The 20,174-nt window shown below is 45.2% G+C and overlaps 1 protein-coding gene across 2 annotated transcripts in view; it reads left to right on the forward strand.

Annotated features, from left to right (window-relative positions):
• Positions 1-19,504, forward strand: part of Rapgef5 (Rap guanine nucleotide exchange factor 5) — a 235,315-nt gene extending 215,811 nt beyond the window's left edge. For both annotated transcript variants that reach the window (XM_028880927.2, XM_037210915.1), the window contains exons 22-26: positions 1,570-1,620; positions 2,912-2,999; positions 7,726-7,790; positions 12,475-12,529; positions 15,704-19,504. In XM_028880927.2, the coding sequence (XP_028736760.1) occupies positions 1,570-1,620; positions 2,912-2,999; positions 7,726-7,790; positions 12,475-12,529; positions 15,704-15,822 (378 nt within the window). In that variant the 3' untranslated portion in view covers positions 15,823-19,504. The remainder of the gene's footprint in view (positions 1-1,569; positions 1,621-2,911; positions 3,000-7,725; positions 7,791-12,474; positions 12,530-15,703) is intronic.
• Positions 19,505-20,174: the final 670 nt, after the last annotated feature.

Genomic DNA, 20,174 nt, shown 5'->3' on the forward strand with positions numbered 1-20,174 from the left:
CTCAGTGCCACACAGAAGATGAATACTGAGAATGTTGTGATAAAGGACCTTTCAAAGGACCTTCCTCCTGGCCCAGGGGGAGGGAGTGGAGACGCTCTTCCTGCGGTCAGAGCAGTGGAGAAGACTAATAAGAAGCCTGGGTGGCAGGGCTCTGGAGGTTGAGGAAGAAGTTGCTGGTAGATGAGGCTGGGCATCCCAGCAGAGGCGACCACGGGTCTCGGAGTCAAAGGAAAGTGATCGTGTTATCAGAGAAAGGGAAGAAGAGTAATCAGAGGTCAGCAGATTTTTAAGCTGAACTGATGATATGGTCTCTATTGCAGAGACTTAACCCTGCCATTGTACTGCTACAGCCATACTTGATGAATGAACGATGGCCATGAGCATGTTCTAGTCGAAGGTTATTTACAAAAATCGTCTCTGGGCCAGATTTGGCTCATGGCTGATCTCTGTCTAAGTCAGTTTGGTTTTAAGCACATTGAGTTTGAGGTGCCACTGGGACGTTCATGAGGATGTCCAACAGACTAGGATATGGCTCAAGGAAAGACTGGAAATTTTTACAAAAGTCCGCTTTTTATATTTTATTGATTGAGGAGCAGCCATTTCCAGGTAGATTAAACTACTTACTATAAAGAACTGAGTTAAGAGTCAAAATTATCACATTGAAAAATTAAGTTGTTGTAAACGTATCATCATTGTTTTGATTCAGTTTGGAAACGCAACCTCTCTGGAATATCTTGAACTTCGTTGTTAATGTTAATAGCCGAAATCTGCTAAGCAGCAACTATGGACAGTTGTACATTTATTTCATGGGTTGTTGCTGAAGGCCGAGACCAGAGAAGGTGCAGATTCACACTAAACACACAGCTAGAAAGGGGCATGAGCAGGGGCAGAATTCACAGAGCCTTGGTTAGTCAGCTTTCTACAACAGGCCACTAAGGCAGTGTGAAAGGCTCTGTGTTTTCTTCTGCTCTTGTTAAAAGCAGTCTGGCACATTGCCAGGTCCCTTCTCATGGCCTGAATTTTCACCTGGGAGGGCAGCGCCGGCACACATTCTGTCGTTTTATAACCTCCTGTTGCTCTTCAGATTCAGTGAGTCCGTCCTCTAAAGTGCAAGCTGAATCACCTAAGGTTTTCACCATCTTGTTATCTGGTTTCTGTTGTGCATGCCCTGTTGCCATTTATATAGAAAACATCCCACCAACATTGTTATTTCCCACTTGGTCAGGCTATTAGAAGGATGAGCACATTCATCAGAGATGTAACACAGGGCTGAAACCTGTGTTCACTAAATAACCACCAGTGTGTAGAATGTCTAGCCAGCTGGATTCCTTTGTCTTATGGCTGCCAAGATATTTTTAGCAACATAACTAACGACGGTCATGTTGAGGGGATGATGAAAAATTGCATAATGAGATGAAATCAAGGTAGAGCCCCATGACAGGTATTTATGCTCAGAAATGTGTCGTGAGTAAGCAGAACTCAATGCAGATGTCACATTGTGCCACTTCTCAGAACAGCTGCCTTCTATGACCTTTGTGGTTGCTGACTGTGGTTTTGTTTTGTTTTAAGAAAATTCCTGGGAAGTTTAAGAAACTCTTCTCTGAACTTGAAAGCTTAACAGTAAGTAAATGGGACTTATCCTTCAAATTAATATTAGTGCTACTTCCTTCCGGGTTCAGGGTTCCACTTACTGTTCTTCATATCAACGCCTAAACTGATTGCTCGAATCTAAAAATTACAGTTTTGAGCTGGGTGTGGTGATATAATCCTAGTGCTTTGGGAGGCTGAGGAGGGAAGATTGCAAGTTCCAGGCCAGCCTGGACTGTGAAATAAGACCCAGTCTTAAAAATAAATGATGCAATGGGCATGATAACATGGAAGGGGGGAAAAGATCTCATGGGACCCCAACTCTAGACAAAGAACTACAGGCAACTAGAATATGCTGCAAGTGGAGAAATAGTCTCCCCAAGGGAAGACCCATTTGGTTGGTTGTCCAATCCCAAGTGATCAGCCCTAAAGTCATATAGGTGCAAGGAACGTTATTCAGCTTGAGCAGGTTATATTTATATTTATATGTTTAGGAATACACACACATATATAAGATGTTTTATACACACACACACATATTTTGAAGAAAAAGAGGCCATGAATTTGGGAGAGAACAAGGAGGCAGGTTCAAGAGAAGGGTTGGATAGAGGAAAGGAAAGGAAAGAAAGATAAAATTTCAGAATTTTTTAATTTAAAAATTTAAGGGTAAATAATAGATGGTAAGTAGGTAGGTAGGTGGATAGATGATAGATAAATAGATGGTAGATGTAGGTAAGCAATGAAGTATAATATCCACTGATGCTGCCTCCTCTCCCTGTGAAATCCACATGATTTTTTCACAAGGCATTTAACGTTTCACAACATGAAAGTAGGTGATATAAATTTGGTGAGTAATTAGTGTGCTCTGCATTAATCTTTCCTCCGTTACTTATTGCTTCTTAGGTTTACATATAAGGTCTGTAGCTTGTTTTAGCATTTGGCGTGGTCTTTGTGTTCCAAGGGCAGTTTCTCTTTGCAGTGTACTTTAACAAAAGACTTTGAGGTTACCTCATGGTAGAAATTATGCAGAGGAAACGGCACTTGAAGAACCTATTTGAGGAAAATGATAGGGCAATCAAAAGGTGCAAGTCTCTCTTACAGTCATCTCCCATTATTGTAAACCAATAACTTGAATTCCACACATTGCCTAGATTTCCTCCCCTAATTAGTGGGTTTATTCTCCAAGGAAACCTTTATCCACCTCATTCTTAGGAAGAACCTATCTGTATCTAATCATGTTCGAATTGTACAGCAGATGTAGATTGAGCATTGCTTCTATAGTGCATTGATTTTCCTTTCTCTGTGTGATCTGCTTTGTTGGCAGGATCCTTCCCTAAACCACAAAGCCTACAGGGATGCATTCAAAAAGATGAAGCCGCCAAAAATCCCTTTCATGCCCTTATTGCTTAAAGGTAATGATTTCCTATCTGTTATGGTATGCAGTGTCCTCTTCCAGAAATGTCTCCTTCTAACTACAGCAGACTCTCAGTTAATATCTTATAGTAGCCTCAGCTTTTATACCCTCTATATTTACATGGAATTGTTTTTCAAATACCCAGTTGTTTTTTAAACGTCTAGAATATATATTGTACTTGAATAGTGTCAAAGCATTGTCTCTAGAAACTTGTGTGTTTAAACTGCTTTGTTTCTAAGCCCTGTATTATTTTCTTTAATTCCATGACATACTTAAACAAGAATAAGGCTAGCATACAGAGCCCAAAGGGCTAGCAGTGTCTGTGTACATCCGAGTTTCAGAAACAGCAGTGCACAGTGTACTGATGTGTGAGAAATCCTGTCATTCGACAGAAGCTATGCAGCACATGAATTGGTAGAGTGTTTTTTCTGTCTCCAAGAAGTGGGATCTAGCTGGGAAGGTATCTGACAGCCCATTCACCACTGAGCTCTCTTCTGTGGCGCACACACAGTTCATGTGAAACATGCCAGTTAGACTTGCTGATGTCTCAGTGATCTGTCAGACGGCATTAGTGGGAGGGAAGGCTACTGAATCTGGCCTGAACTCCTGACCTTCTGTGTACCCCAGGGAAAGGGAATTGGGGGGAAATGTTCCTTAGCTACATTTTAATTGTTCCAAGGGGTTTTGTAGAAAGGCGCCTTCATCCAACCTCTGCCTCTCAGAGATGACATCTACAGAATCAGGTTCCTTTGGCTGGCCTCATCATTGCTGACTGACATGCCTGGCCATCCTCCCCAACTCCTCCCACTTCCATCCCAGCTGACAGTTAAGCTGGCATTTCCTCCTCTGCCTGTCCTGGAGGACTACAGTGTCTGTGCCTCTCTGAAGACACACATTAGTCTTCCTCGATTGCTGTGAAACAAGGAATTGATGTTAGGACAGTGGAGGGTACACAACATAATTTGTGCAGGCTGAGGAATCTTTTTAAAACAAGTGAGTAAAGTAAGGAGAGACTGAAATAACAAAATACTAGTTTAAAGGTATATTTTCTTTCTTTTTGTACTTGTGTTAAGATACATTTATACAGGCTCATAGATACTGTTGCAAAGTGCAGTGCTTTCAGCTGGAGGGCGAGTGGTGACAGGTGGAAAGCAATTCTTGAAATTATTTAAACACAAATGGGAACAGTAGAAAATGAGCAAATGTGTGGGAAAGGAATTGATTTGAATGAGAAAAACCAGAAATAATAAATGCTTGCAAGGCACTGTCTTCCAATAAGTGTCCCTTTAAACTTAGAAAGAAGCTATCCTGTCCTTTAGTGCTTCAGAAACCTCATGCAGTTGAGGCACTCACTCACCTGAGCGTGCATGCTGCCTTCTGCTCTGATGAGTTTAGACCATTTGGTGGCAGCAAAACAAATTTGCTTCTGTTCTGTTGAAACTACATTCACTCATTCCAGAAGAAGCAGTAGAAACCTTTTTGAGTTTAAATAAGCAGTTATTTTTTTCTTTTATCAGTATTATTATCTTTTATTTAAAGCTTTCATTCTTATCTGGAATAATTTCCAAAGAAAAATAAGATGATGGCTGAGGGTGTAGTTCAGTTGGTAGAGTGCCGGCCTCGAGTGCAGGAGGCATTCAGTCCTCAGCTCTACATAAACCAGCCATGGTCTAAAATCCCAGCCCTCCAGAGGTGTAACCAGATAGATCAAGAGTTTAAGGTCATCCTCAACTGCAGACCCAGTTAGAGACCATCCTGGCTACATGAAACCCCATCTTTAAAAAGAAAAGAAAAATACAAAAATGTGTATCATGGCTACTAGTGGACACTTTAGAAATAAACCACTTTAATTCTTAGGCATTTTAATTGAGTAATTATTTGAACTATTTTAGAGTAACTAGCTTAATATTTAGTGACAACTCTTCCTCTCACTGCTGTACCTTCTAATTCAAGTTGCTTTCCATTAGAAAATGGGAAGAGAGGTTGAACTCAGGGTCTGTGTGTGCAGGAAGGGTTAGACCTCCCATGGTTCCTGTGGTAAGTAGTAGTTCCCAGTGAGAAACACTCAGGTGCCGAAGCCTTTCTTCTCCTCGGCCAGCCTCTGTCCCGTCACTCCTCAGCTTTCTGTTCACCAGTCCCTTCTGTACTTCTGCTTTCTGCAGCCCACACTAGCATGAGACACACGTGTGCACGTACTCACATACACACACACATACACACACACACACACACACACACACTCATACTCTCTCTCACACTCACATATTCACATTCACTCATACTCTCTCTTACACATTCACACACTCATACTCTCACACTCACACATACATGTACTCACACACACTCATACACACTCACAAACATACACACTCACACACATGCACTTTTACACACACATATACACACTCACACACACATGCACTCACACACACTCACACACACTTACACACATGCACTCTCACACACACATACACACTCACACATATACACACTCACACACACACATACACTCACACACACATGCACTCACACACACTCACACACACTTACACACATGCACTCTCACACACACATACACACTCACACATATACACACTCACACACACATGCACTCACACACACTCACACATACACATGCACTCTCACACACATACACACTCACACATATACATACTCACACACACATGCACTCACACACACTCACACACACTTACACACATGCACTCTCACACACACATACACACACTAACACACATGCACTCTCACACATACACACACACATACACACACACACATGCAGTCACACACACACACACTTACACACATGTACTCTCACACACACATACACACTCACACATATACACACTCACACACATGCGCACACACACACCTGCGCGCACACACACACACTCACACACACATGTGCGCACGCACACGCACACACTCCTGAGTAGAGCACCTATCCCACCTGCTGCCTTCAACAAGTCCTGAGAGCCTGAGGGGAGAGATGAGGTCAAGTGGGAAGACATTCAGGAAAGGATGTGGGAGACAACTTACAAGTTACAGAGGCGACTGGTGTGGCAGAAGCTCAGCAGGTGGACTCTAACCGGAACTGAGAGACCTAAGTCTTTCCACAGCCTGACGCCCATGTCTGAAGGACCCGCCCTCCCTACCACTGATTCTCGGCTCTGCCAATGGTACAAGCACGATTTAGCTGTGACTGTCCCTTGGGCCCTTGTTTCCCTGCTTACTTCCTGCAGCCGCCTTAGAAAGCCTTCGTGCGGACCAAGTGGGTCAATTCATGTGAAATACCCGAAGCTGTGCCTGATAACACTGTCACTGGCCGTCGCCGTCCTAAGGAGCGTGGGGTGGGGCAGGGGGGCACCGGCCGCTAAAAGGAACCCGTGAGGCCAGGCTCCTAGGCCGTGTTTCATGGTGGCTGAGTGAGTGCACAGTAATGTTGCTGTGTACAAGATGTAAAGGCGAACTTTGCCAGCTGCTCCTTTTGAAATCTTGTGTTGTGGGAATTTCTGAAGGCGAAACCATGAAAAATAGTAGGCTATTGTGTAATGAATTGTGAATGGTTCTGTGAGCGGCTGTTTGTAGAAATCTACAAAGGATAAAAAGCTCATGTCACCACAGCAAGCCATACTGGATGCAGGGACACCTTGGGGACAGGTGTGGCACAGTGTGCGTTGCCTTCCGGGGGCCTGGGACACAAGCTCGCGGTGTTGTGGTCAGGTTTCGGCAGCGCCTGTCTCAACAGCTTTGACTGAATTTGTGTTTCTATGTTTGCTGTTTGGGTCTGTTGCTGGCCACAGCAGGGGTATTGACATGTCCTGTAAGTTGAATGATTCGTACTGCAGTCCCTGGCTGTGGAGATGCTAAGGCTCCCTTATGCACTGTCTCATCCATTTTTGTATGCCAGAAATCCCCAGAGCCTCAGATGCTAGCTTAATATGTCCCGTTCCCAAATCTTCACCTCTTGAAGAGTCACTCTTTCAGACAAAAGGAGGTTTCTCTTTTAGCATCCTCAGCCACATCTTTGGGATGGTGGGAAGACCCAAGTCCTCACCACTAAATGCAGGCCCAGCCACTGAGCTGGACCCCAGCACCCTGGTCACTTAAAACCCAGTGAATCTCAAACCAGATTTAATTTTCCTTTTTCCCAAAAAGCAATCCTTCCTTCTGCTTCCTTTCCTGTTTAATCTTCCTAGCAATGCTGTCTCTCTCCCCAGTCACATCACTTCTGATACACAGGCTTTGGAAACCAAACTTTTTAATTTCTTTATGTTTTTAATGTAAACTTGGAAATCTGAATTTAAACTGTTTTAACTAAAGAAAGTCCCATTTACACTGGCTAAAAGAGGTGTTATGCAAATATATAAATATTAAATCCCTATTGCTTATGAATATTTATTTATTTTCTGCTCAGTCTTTTGACCTGAAAAACATAATGGATCAATTAAATTATAAAATGACATTAGCTGATATCACCCAAGTTAAAATCAACTCTTCACTGTAAATGCAAAATATTTCAGGAAGGCTATGCTGACCCCTAAACTTTATTGTTGTACAAGTTTAGTTTCAAGTCACCTTGTCAAATATGTAGCGTAATTCCAAAATGCTTAAGGAAAAAAATCATAAATTGCCTTGTTTCTAAACAACTTTGTTGTTTCAGGATCTCTTCCTAATAGTATCTTTATCTTGTTTTTAACTTTCAGATGTAACATTTATTCATGAAGGAAATAAAACATTCTTGGATAATCTTGTCAACTTTGAAAAGCTGGTATGTAAACTTCATTGCTTCTCCTTTTTTCTCTCTGTAAGGGAAGTGCATGCTTGTCTTTCCTGCTCCAGGAAGCAAATGGTCGGTCGGGTACCTTTTCTCTGCTGTGCACAGAGTGACCTCAGGTCTCTGCTGCGTGTGTGACGGTGTCATCTCTAGGCTGGCACAACTTTGAGAATCTGCCTTTTATTCTTTTAAGTAGTATCTCGTTAGCCTAGCACCGGTGACTGGGTAAACATCATGGAACCAAGTATAAAGCATGAAGATGCTGTCAGGAGCAGTTCCCACAGGAGAGTTCAGTGACTGCACAAGCATCCCAGGATGCCCCAGAGTAAACCACTTTAAGTCAGTGAGGAAGAAAGTTCTCCCAGATAGCCACGTCTGTCTCTCAGAACCCCAAGCTTGGATATGCGCCTGAGATTCGTGGGTTCTACAGATGAGGGGAAAGGCCGCCTCCTTATTGGCCTCTGCGGCAGGACCTCCCCGCTGATGGATGCAAGGACCTGGTCAGGCCTCTTGTGTGCGTTCCTGGGAGGTTTCTCCCTAACCACCCTTCCAGGACAGTCACAGTGTATCCTGGGTGGGCCCCTCGACCCTTCTGCCCTTGCTCCAAGAAGAAGCAGAGCTGAGTAGGCCTGAGTGGGGGCCCCATCGCAGTGCCCCACACTCAGCCTAGTGACCAGAGGAAGGCATTTTTCTGACAGATGACCTTTAGTGTCGTAGATGAAATGTTACATCATGGTCAAAGGTGATCCCAGCACTCCTCTCTAGGGATCCTCCTGACCTTTGAGTGACCTTTTCAGTGATGACAGGGAATTTGCATGAGCTCTTCCAGGAGCCATCCCTATGAGACTGGAGTCCGGCTTCAGAGAAGGTCAGTTGAGGCTGAGGCCCCAGACCAAATCCTGTAGAACTGTTTAGAGAGCACTCAGACTGAAGTCTCCAAATGGTGTCTGGTGTCTGATCTTGCCTTCTTACCTCTCCGTTCTAGTCGCAAGGCCCCGGGACACACAGGGGCTGAGGCACACAGGAAAAGTGGAGTTAGTTCCTACCCAGCACCCCAAACCCGAACCACAGACTCTCTCAAAGATAGACATCCTCCAGCCTCGCTCCGTAGTAGCCCTTAGCCACTCGGAAGGTGACGGCTTCGGGACGGTTATTTTGGGGAGTTGAGATGCAGATGTGTTTTATTTCAAGCCTCTTTCTTTCTCTCTGCCCTGAATATTTTAGAATCAGAGCTCGGTTGTTTCATATGCTACAGTGAAACCAACATGGCCGGCAATGGGAATGTGGAGGGATTTTCATCTTGTTTTGTATTCTCTGATTCCCCGAGGACCCCAGCTTGCCCCTTAGCAACCAAAGTCCCGGTCACTAGAATTCTCAGCCTAAGCAAGTTCATCTCCAGAGTTTGGTATTTATGAATGGTCACAGGGATGTGAAGCTGTTGGTCAGAACTTGCTTTGCCTCCTGTCCAATATGTCTGTTTCACATCACCAGAAGAGCATTGTAGGACATGTGTGAAGATCTGGGATGTACCATGTCACCTGGCCTGGACGTCTTTGTGGGTCTGAGGTGTTTTCCCTTCTGACCCAGGGGGGATGTAGGAAGGCCATTGCACTCCTTAAGGGCTGTTACTCTTCAGAGCAGACTGGGAGCTGGCCTTCACCCTGAGGCGAGCAGTGGCCTGCCTCCATCCCTTCTGTTCTTTCTCCTCAGATAATGTCACAGCATGAGAGAACAGTTCCAAACAGGCTCAAACAGAAAGAGCCACGAGAGGCTTCAAGCTCTTTCTACCCTCTCCTTTCTTCATTGCCTGTGGTCTTTTCTTTCCCCCTAGCAATTCAGTGGAGCCCAACAGTGGGCTGACACAAGGTATAAATACTGACTCCACTACGTCCATAAGAACATTTAAGAAAACAGCATGGAAGCTGAGCCTGAGTCTATAATCTCAGCACTCAGGAAGCTGGGCGAGGAGGGTCAGCCTGAGGTACATAGTGAGTTCCAGGCCAGCCTAGGCTACAGGACAAGATGCTACCTCAAACAAGCACACAAAATACAGCAGATCCTTGGCCACCAGACACCTACTGGCACGTCATTCCTTGAATGTATGCGTGCGTGCAGTGTGTGTGTGTATGTGTGTCCTGGTCTATCACTTTCCACCCTTGAGAGAGGGTCTCTCCCTAAACCTGGAGCTAAGGTGTGACCAGCAAGTCTCCCATCTCTACTCCCTGTTCCCGTGGTGCTGAGGTTACAGGCGCATGCATGGCCATGACGAGCTCTTTATGTGGGTCCTGGAGAGTTGAATTCAAGCCCTCATGCTTGTACTGCAAATGCTCTTGCTCACAGAGCCGTTTCCCCAGGCCCTTGTGTATTGCTTCCAAAGAGAGGAAACCACAGTAATGATGGCCTGGTCCTCAAACCACTTGAAGAGCAAGTGGCTCTTCAAACTCAGCATGCCTTGAGTTGACCCTCCTATGTGAAAAAGACATGAGATTAGAATTTTTTCTCAGAAACACAAAAATCAATTTCATATCATACTCGGGCCAGGATTCCACTCAGGAGCTGGAGCATCTTTGTAGAGACAATATTCTTAGAGAGTGTCTCTTAGCAGAGGACAAGGTTTCATTGAAGCTAAAACAGGATCATCTTTCACAATAATAAACCAATGGGACCTAAGTGAATTAGCTTATGAGCAGCCAGTTCCTCACGGTGGACGTTAACTTCAGCCAGTCAGCAGATAACTCGGTGTTGCCTTTATCTGGCTGACACAGGCCTGCACGTTAAATCAGACCACATGCAGATCCAGAAGTGCTCATCGGGTGCAATAAGATCCCCATTGTTCCCTGGCTGAGTTCCTTGCTGCCTCAGCAGCTCCAGATGTTTCCACCTCAAGCTATGAAATGTTGAAGGAGCGGAGGGTTCTATCCTTTTCTTTTGTCCCCTGACATTACAAGCATGGTCTTTGATCGTGTCTGCCTCCCGTCCTGTCGGAAAACGCAGAAATGGGAATCAGGACTTCGATCTCGTGCTGCACACAGCACTGAGCCTTACGTCAGCCCAGCCTCTCAGTGCTGCACAAATGTCACAGGATAGGGATCGGCGTGACGCCACAGACTGAAACAACGGAAAATCTGTCCTGGGAATTGGGGTAGAATTTGGGGAAGGAAATGTAACAATGCATTCACACAGACGTGAGTCAGGTCTCATTTCCTCTTCAAATGCCGCCTGGCTGCCCCACTGGACTCTCTACTATGGAGGAGTATTGAATGAGTCGAACAGTAGCCAGGATAATTTAATCAGACTGTCGAATCCTAATAGCGTTTCTGTCATCTCGTTGGATTTTAAGTGAGGACGTTTTATTGTTAGCATTATTCTGTTAGCAATAACTCACCGTCTGTCATCTGTGGGTGCTCCTGTGTCTGACCTGTGCAGGCAGGTTGTGAAGACGGTGCTTGGAGGACCAGATAATGAATTGGTGTTGATCCTTAAATAATGAGATATTTGGGTTTTGATTTGAAACCAAGTAAGGAGTTCCTGTCATTCTCTGGAGAATAGGATCTGCTATGACAACGTTGTTAGAATATTCTGGCAGCTGTGTAGGAGGAACTATCCATAGTGGAAGGTAGTTCTTCTAAAACACTAGGTTTCCCACCATTATGGAAAAGTGAAAATAGCAGAGTGAGCTAAAGGACTATTGTGAAGACACAGGTATGAGGTGAAGGGATCTTGTGCAGGCCTGATGGCGTAGGTCTGTGACCCCAGCTACTCAGGAGGCTGAGGCAGGAAGATTGGGAGTTCTAGGCCAGCCTGGGCAAGCAGGTGAGACACTCTAGAAATCTTAAAAATAAAAAATTTAAAAAAAGTCTGGGGCTGAGGTAGCTCAGTGGTAAAACACTTACCTGATATGCACAAGGCGTAAGCATGGTCTCCTCTTCCAAAAGCTCTGCATTTCAGATAGTGTTAGTCTGGAGATCAGTGAGGAACTAAAGGAAGGAAATCGGAATACTAAAGACAGTATGGAAATATAAGTGAGAAACAAAATGGCCGTTGTAAAAATGCTGATGTAGACACTCTTCTTCCATGAGTCCTTCATGGCCCACCATTGTTTGAGCCTTTGAATCCGCAAACTCTCTGCCTCCATTCAGGACATGCATGGGAGCCCATAGATGAGGCTCAATTAGTGGAGTTGCCAGCTGAGCATAAAGAGCCCCTGGGTTTGATCCCCAGCCCTGTAACTGGGGCGGTGGCGCACAGGTGAGCCTGTGTCCTGAGTACGCAGTCTTCTGGTGGTGCCTGATTCGGAGGAAGGTAAAAGTCCCAGCAGTGACAGTAACTCAGAGTCAGTGTATGGTACTCCTCAGAAGGGAGGTCTCAAAAAGGCTTCACAAGAAGGCAACACCTCTCCTTCAAGGAACTCACAAGCAAACGTGGACAGGAAGTTGGGGGCAGCAAAGATAGCATGTTCTCCTGTGGTTCAGATCGTCTCCACTGTTTGGGAGCCCCTATTTTTGCTGACGCAAACTCTGCTCTTAAATAATCCGAGATTAACATAATCAGTTAAAATCGTGTCCAGCTCCAAGCTGAGCTCCTCGCTTTTTCCCCAGAGCGCTAGGCTGCCGCCGGGCCTGCAGGTGTCGCTGCCTCCGTGGTCCTTCATTGCCATACTTTCCCTTCTGTCTTTCAGCACATGATTGCAGACACTGTCCGAACGCTGAGACACTGCAGAAGTAACCAGTTTGGTGAGTAATTGAAACTGGGGTGGAACGCATACTGACTTCTCAGTGATACTGACGGTGGCCGTTCAAGAAATACTTAATGACCCTAAATTCAAACAAATTATGAAGTATATGTATCAGTGTGCATGCTTTATTTGTATTCTAGGTTTTTATTGTGCTCCCTCACTTTGGAATGTAGAGTAAGACAAGATGTGGCAGATGATCGCCCCCTTGTGCAAGCAATCAGACACACAGAAGTTCACCCACCCACCCCATCCCCATCCCCTTTTGCTTGCCTAGCCCCTCAGATTTACTGATGAGTTTAGCAGCATGGCCCTGCCTCTAGCCTCCTTGCTAGGAGACCTTCCTGGAATAGATCTGTGGTTCATTACGGCGCCTGAAGTAGCCTTCCACTGTTTTTCTTCTCTTCAACCCAAACTTCCTATCAGTTGAAAAAGGTTTTTTTCTGAGCACTTTTGTAGAATCCTCCCTGAGACTACATATGTAGGGATTTTTTTTTTTCCATTTTGAATCTCAGTCATATCTACCCTGTGTTTAAATGGTGTTAGTGTTTTGCAAGAAGGGAGGAAATTGTCTTGACAAAGTGGCAGGAGCTTTTACCTGGACAACAGGATGCTAGTGAGCAGGCATCCTTTTTTTATTATTATTATTTTATTAAGAGATTTTTCTATTCATTTTACATACCAACCACAGATTCCCCTGTCCTCCCTCCTCCTGCCCCCCAGCATTCTCCCCCCAACCCACCCCCCTTTCCCGCCTCCTCCAAGGCAAGGTCTCCCATGGGGGGTCAGGACAGCCTGGTACATTCAGTTAAGGCAGGTCCCAGCCCCTCCTCCCGTGAGCAGGCGTCTTTAACCCTTTGGTGCAGAACCCAGAGCCAAGGCTCAGAGAGGCTAATTCATGCAGTCCTGGCTTCTTTCCCAGCCCATTGCTTTGACCTGTGCTGATTCTGCAGGTAGAAATAGTAATTTTAAAAGAGAGAGAGAGAGAGCCAGCTAGTGGTGATGCACCCCTTTAATCCCAGCACTCGGGAGGCAGAGGCAGGCCAGCCTGGTCTACAGACGTAATTCCAGGACAGCCAGGGCAGTTACACAGAGAAACTCTGGAGAGAGAGACAGAGACAGAGACAGAGAGAGAAGAGCTGGAAAGATGCCTTTGGAAGTTAAGAACACTTGCTGCTCTTGCAGAGGACCATGGTTCAATTCCCAACACCCACGCGGTAATTCACAACCATCTGTAACTCCAGGTCAAGGGGATTTGACACCTCCTGATGTCTGAGGGCTCTTATATGCGTATAGTGTACGTACATACACTTGGGCACGCACATATATAGATGAAATAAAATAAATACAGTTCAATTATTATAAATCAAAGATGAGCAAGTGGTGGGAGTAGACTTTAAGTAATATATCTTCATTGCAATTTGTTTCAAAAATACCACATATATAGAGATTCAGAGCCCACCACCAGAGAAAGTACTCCTAACTATTTGGTATGCGTGCTTTAAATGCTTTTTCTATAGTGTACTGCTCATGGATATCACTATAGTGGATAGTATCTCCCAGCAAAGCCAACTAGGAACTGAACCACCTATATGTGTTATGAAGTGGAAAAGGAGAATTATAAAATACAGGACCTGATTTTCTAAATATTCAATTCAGTGGACACCACTTGAAATGCACTTCTATAAGTTTTCATTAAGCCCATGAGCACAATGCAGTCATAATAGAGTGGCAGTGTGACCCCAAAGGTCCTTCAGATGCCCAGTGCATGTTCACATTTCTTCCACTGGCCTTTGCTTCCAAAGTGATCACCAAATACTCAGCTAAAACTACCAGTCTGATTTATCAAGAAACAGTTTTTGTGTATTCCCAGTATGGGCAAGAGGGTCATGCCGGCTTGGCTGACGGGGCTTGAACCTCCCACTCACCAGAGGACTCTGCATAGCCCCAAGCAAAGGCGAAACTTAGCTGTCAGGTGTGTGTTCTTAAAATTAGGCTGTGACTAAATTATCTGACCTCCTTTTAACAATTTCTTTCTATGAGCCTCATTAAGCAATGCCAGTATGTGGGATAAAGTAAGAAAACATCACTCAAAACAGTTATGAACTATGGAGTGCCACACAAGGGTCAGCATGATTGCTGGGACTGTCCATCGGGGCATCTTTTGAATGCTTGCTATTGACAAACTTATCTGTACAGCTGGCCAGCATTTACCAAACTAAAAGTAATCTCCCAATGTCTTCCAGAAAGACATTCCAGAATTATAGCTGATCGGTCATGGTTTCAATGCTGAACTTCCAGTGTTTATTTGCTGAGGCCAGGAAGTCCAAGAGTTAGAAGCTGTCTATGGCGGACAGCTCAAATTATTTTCTTACTAGACATATTCTTCATGGGAGAGGGAGAAACTGTTTTTCCCAGAAGTGCTGCAGTACATGCTCCTTTTCTGAGCCTGCTTCCTCTGAGACTCACCCTGGTCTGTCTGTCAGTTCTCCTCTTCCCTAATGGGTTATTTTCTGTTGCTCTTTTCCCGTGGTATTGGGCTTGCCCCATTGTCCATGCACCTTACCTCAGGACCCTTATGAGAGCTGTCCACGGTGTGGTGTGCATCCACATAGTCACAGCTCACTGAAGCCTCTCTTGTGGCCTCTTTGGATCGCCTTATCCTCCTGGGTACTCTTTAGCCCGTGCATACATTTTGTGAGCCCACTTTTCCTGTTCCCATTCCTGAGGTTCTATTCTGTGGACACCAAAAAAGTGTACAGAGATCTAAAATAGAAGGAAATAAAGCTGAATAAATAATTGAGTAAGCTTTTGTGTTCAGATGCTCATTCCTAACAATTCCAAGCTGAGATATACAAACTACAGACCAATGCTTGGGAGTCTGTGCTCAGGAATCACTGGGGCCTGGTTTTGCATCCTAGCTATGGCATTTACTGGCTGCCTGCTGAGTTTCCTCATTTGTAAGGGGGTGACAGTATGACTTCTATATAGTCTGTTAGGTATGGATGCCTTGCCAGTCGGCCTGCCTTATCTGAGCTGAAGTTGTTCATCTCTGGGGACAAAGATGCTGCTTCTAGAACTCACCTACTCTCAACCCTTCGTGTGAGGTTTACTGCATAAAAGTAACGCCACTGCTCCCATGACATTGATTGTTCGTTTTCCCTCTAAAAACTAGGAAGTGACATGTCTCCAAAGGAGCAGCAGGAGCTGAAGTCCTATGTCAACCACCTGTATGTCATCGACAGCCAGCAGGCCCTGTTCGAGCTCTCTCACAGGCTGGAGCCCCGGGCCTGAGCCATGCCATTCCGCCCCGGGACCGCAGCACGAAGAGCGAAGGGAAGGCCTCTGTTCAGCATGTTGCTTCCTGTGAGAAAAGAGGTTGCTGAGTTTTATCAGCATACCGTGAGACAAGTGCAGGAAAGCCAGCCAAAGCAAGTTTGGGAAGTGATGTCAACCACCAGAGGCGGGAGAGTGCCCCCCTCCACCTCTGCTGTCAGTGAGAAGACAAAAGGAATCAGAGCATCCTTGGAACAGGGTTTTTCTTATGCTGGTGATTTCAGTCCAGTCCAAGTCTCAGCTTATGGTGTGGCAGCATTAAGAGAAAACATGTCTTGACATACAGCAGCCAGGTGGTTGTTGTTGTTTTCCGTAAGATTGTATGTACAGCAGGAAGGACTGTCACTCTGCCTGCACCACTTGACTGCCTGTGGGCCATTAAGAGACTGAGAACACCTGAAGACATCTCCAGTGAGAGCATCTCCAGAGGGCCCAGGAGGAGAGGCTTCTGCAGCTAGAAACTGGACATCACCCTGGCAGGCATGGCCTGCTGTACAAACAAGAAATGCCTGGCACACACTCCTTGGCTTCCACAATCATTTACCAGTGTCTGTGCAGATGAAACCGCTTCTGTACCACTGATGTACTCCTGGAGGCAAGGTAGACAGTTTCTCATCCCATAAGGAACTTGGCAGCGTTCAGTTTCCAGGAACTTTCTTTACATATATTTTTGTTGTTGTCGTTGAGTGCAACATGATTTTCAGAAAAACCTGGGGCCCAGATGGTGGGTACTCAGTGTCCACTTACTGAGATCACAGAATTGCCAGCCTCTGCATTCTTGTGCCTGATGCAGCCTTGGTGTTTGCAGAACTCCACCAGGCTCCCTGCCCACAGGATGCAGAATGTCAGCCCATGAGGGAACAGGAGTGAAGCGGAGTGTATATATCACTTAGCAGTTGGGCTTACCAGTCTTTCAGTGATTGAAAGGTACCCAGAAATGCCTAAAATCTGACTTAACTGGAGAGTTGGAACCCCCACAGTCCACTTCCCAAGTAAAGCCAGAGCCTCTCTGCAATTTGCCTTTTTCCTTTTTATTCTTTTTTATTTTTTTACAAATCGGGCCTCATATACCAAATAACACCTCTTGGAATTCTCAAGGACTGGTCAGGGGACTTCCCTGAATCCTCAAGTAAGCAAGAGCTTGTGGTTAAATCAAGCCTGCCGTCCCAATAGCTCTCCACTGTGTGCAAGCCCCACCTGATGTATTAGGTGTATGCGTTTTCAGTCATGAGTATGAGTATGTTCCCCACGCCCCTGAGGGGCTGGCTGGTGAGTGTCCACACAGACCTGCTTCCCGCTCTCTCCAGCACCATCATCTAAGGCACGCCCCTTGCCTCCTGACTCCTTGAGAGCCACGCTGTTTCCTGGTCTTGGGACCACAGTGAGCCTGAGATACTGCTAGAAGAAACTATATGGAAAAATTTTGGGTAGAGCTTTCAAAGAGGTTGCATCCGATCCAGCATGTAAAATTTCAGTCCTGGAAACTTATGGGACGTTGTGGAAACACTCCAGCTAGGACTGGTTCCCTGAGAAAATGTGTCACGGGGCTGAGAGCCAGCAGTTGAGAGCAGAGCCGCAGAACCAGGGAAAGCAGGCTTTCCTGATGTGTGACCAAGCACAAGCACTCACAGCGCCCTTGGCAGTTTCTGAGAATGCCACAGACTTAGAGCACAAACACTTGTCTTTCCTCCAAGCTAGCAACCAGGATTGGGCTAGTGAAATCGTACCAGGCCATTTGATACTGTCTGTGTTCTGACCTAATGTATTAGCATTAGCTCTACATTGTTCCAAGCAGAACCTTCCCTTCAGAACTCATTGTAGGTGGAGATCAGTGTGAGTAGAACTCATCTGTCTAGACACCAGCTCAACTGGGCTGCACAAGCCATACCTGCATCATGCTTAGCATACTTAGAAAATCCTGTAGGACATACATGGGAACAGGCCAGGAGAGTCTGCTTTTCCCAAAGCAAAAGTCAGGTGGGATTTGTTTTCCCATCCTGTCTCCTGAATATCTGAAATCTCTACATCTTCAACCTTAACACCTGTTTCTAGGGATTTCTCAGGCAGCAGATCTAGGGACTTCAGGAGGTTTGCAGAATCTGAAATCTGAAATGAGAGAATACTCCAGAATTGTCAGACCCTGTTTGTTCCACAGGAAGCTCTTTCTAAGGCAGCTGACCCGGTTCCTTCTCCAGAGCTTCCCCTGGGTCTCCCTAGAATCAGTATTGTGCTCCCTGAAGGTGGACTAGGAGATGTCTAGGGTCTCTTCCAATTCTCCTTTGGATTTTTATGATTACATAGATCCCCATCCCTCCCTAAACCCTGTATAATTGGGATCTTCAACAGTGAGTGATACCTGGACCTCTTTCTAAGAGCACAGCCCTCTAGGGGGCCTGTGGGTCTTTGGATTCCATTCCTGCAAAGCAGCCCAACTTGCTAGTTAGCACAGGAGGCAGAACATGAGTTCATCTAGGGGAAGTCACCAACTTTCCAAATATTTGAAAGAAGTTACACATGCATTTGCAGATGCTCCATAGCCTACAGGTTTGAAATTCACTTACAGTCTGCATAATTGCCAAATGGTTGTAGTAGCACATAGGATAACTCACATTCACTCTTTTCTAGTATCCTTAATTGCATTGAGAATAAATTCCTTTTCCTACTCCAGTATCTACAAGCAAGTAGTATGGCACATACCTTGAATTTAGAGGCATGAGAATAAAGTCCCACACCTAGTTTGCAGGGACATATTTCCTAGATGCACACTCGCCTGAGTGAAGAGTAAGTGTGTGGACAAGTGGCTGCTTGTGTAGACTTCTGGTCCTGGAGCTGGCCCCTTGACGCTGCCTAAGTCCCAGCCCTGTGGTTTTGCTACAGACAACACGTGCACTGCAAACCCTGAACTAAATGGCACAACCCACCCAAGCTTTTCAGAACTGGACCAAATCATTAATGTTTGGAAGACAAGGGCCACCACAGCTGTCCAGCATAGGAGTTCTTCTCAACTTCAAAGACGTGTCCTTGAAATTTCAGCCTGCTCATTACTGAGTGGGCCAGTTTTGCTCCAGAGAAAACACATTTTGAAAAAATTGCCAAAAAAGTCAGATGAAATGTACTATTGTATAAAGCAAAGCTGTATATACTGAGCATTTTTAGCAGAGTAATATTTATTTGCATAGCCTATTTATTGTATTCGTATTACACTGTTATTAAATACCAGGATGAAATCAATGACCAGAAGCAAGGACTCTTGCCTTTGGATATCTCATTGCTTAGGACTGCTGTGACATTGTCAGCTTGCGATAACAATTAGAAGATAGAAAGCCCACAGTCTGGGCATCTACCTAACTTCTCAGGGACTACACCTCGTAGTTTTCCACCCTTCTAAGAGCTGGTAAATATGAAACATTTGTTGAATTACCAGACTGCCATTGACAGTGTTTGCTTTTCATAGTTCATGCTTTCTGCCTCTGTGTATATGACTGTGCTGTGTATTTATCAAAGTAGGAAGCAATAATTTATATGTAAAAATGGCCAAGCAATATAAGGTTAAAACTTACATAAGTAACCATTTCCTTATCTTGTATTTTCAAGTGTTTTTTTAACCTGCTTTTCCAAATATAAGACTATGTTAAACATACTGCTCGTGCCTAGACTCTTGTTTCTTGTGGCCATGGGCTGTGTTCCAGCACCATGTGGTGCTCTGTCTAGAACTCAAGGTTTCTCACTGAAAGAGCTACAAGTAGGTGAAGAGCTACAAGAACCCAGTCACCTACCCTGCTACTGCGCCTAAACACTGCAGAGACCAAATACCACCTATTGGAAATCATAGCTTAATCTGAGCCTTGGAGAATCCCGCAGATACTTCCATCACCCCACTCTACTTGAGTAGAACTGGGAATAAAGAGTAGTACCAGGCCTAGTGATTCCTATGCCAGGACGGAGGAGCTGAGTGGGTGGGGCTGTGGAGGGCTCTGGTGATGATCAGGAAAAGTGGGATGGGTATCTGCCAGCACTGGGTCAGTGTTTCGGGCCTTCTGCATCGCTCTCGGATACACTCAATGTCCCAACTGTCAAATTTAAAAATAGCCTGTGGCATGTGGCATCCCTTCCCCATGGGAATATTATATACCTCACCATGCTGAACTGTAACACAAATCGCTGAATGGTTTTATAAGTGAAATACACGGGAGCCAGGTATTGGGGTGAATTCTGAAATATCAGAGAAGCAGAACAAGCCACAGCTAACCTCACCTTGCCAACTTCTCAGGCAGTTCTGTTTCCACAAATCCTCAGACTGAAAGCTTCTG

The sequence above is a fragment of the Peromyscus leucopus genome, chromosome 14, assembly GCF_004664715.2.
Source record: "Peromyscus leucopus breed LL Stock chromosome 14, UCI_PerLeu_2.1, whole genome shotgun sequence".
Classification (NCBI taxonomy): domain Eukaryota; kingdom Metazoa; phylum Chordata; class Mammalia; order Rodentia; family Cricetidae; genus Peromyscus; species Peromyscus leucopus.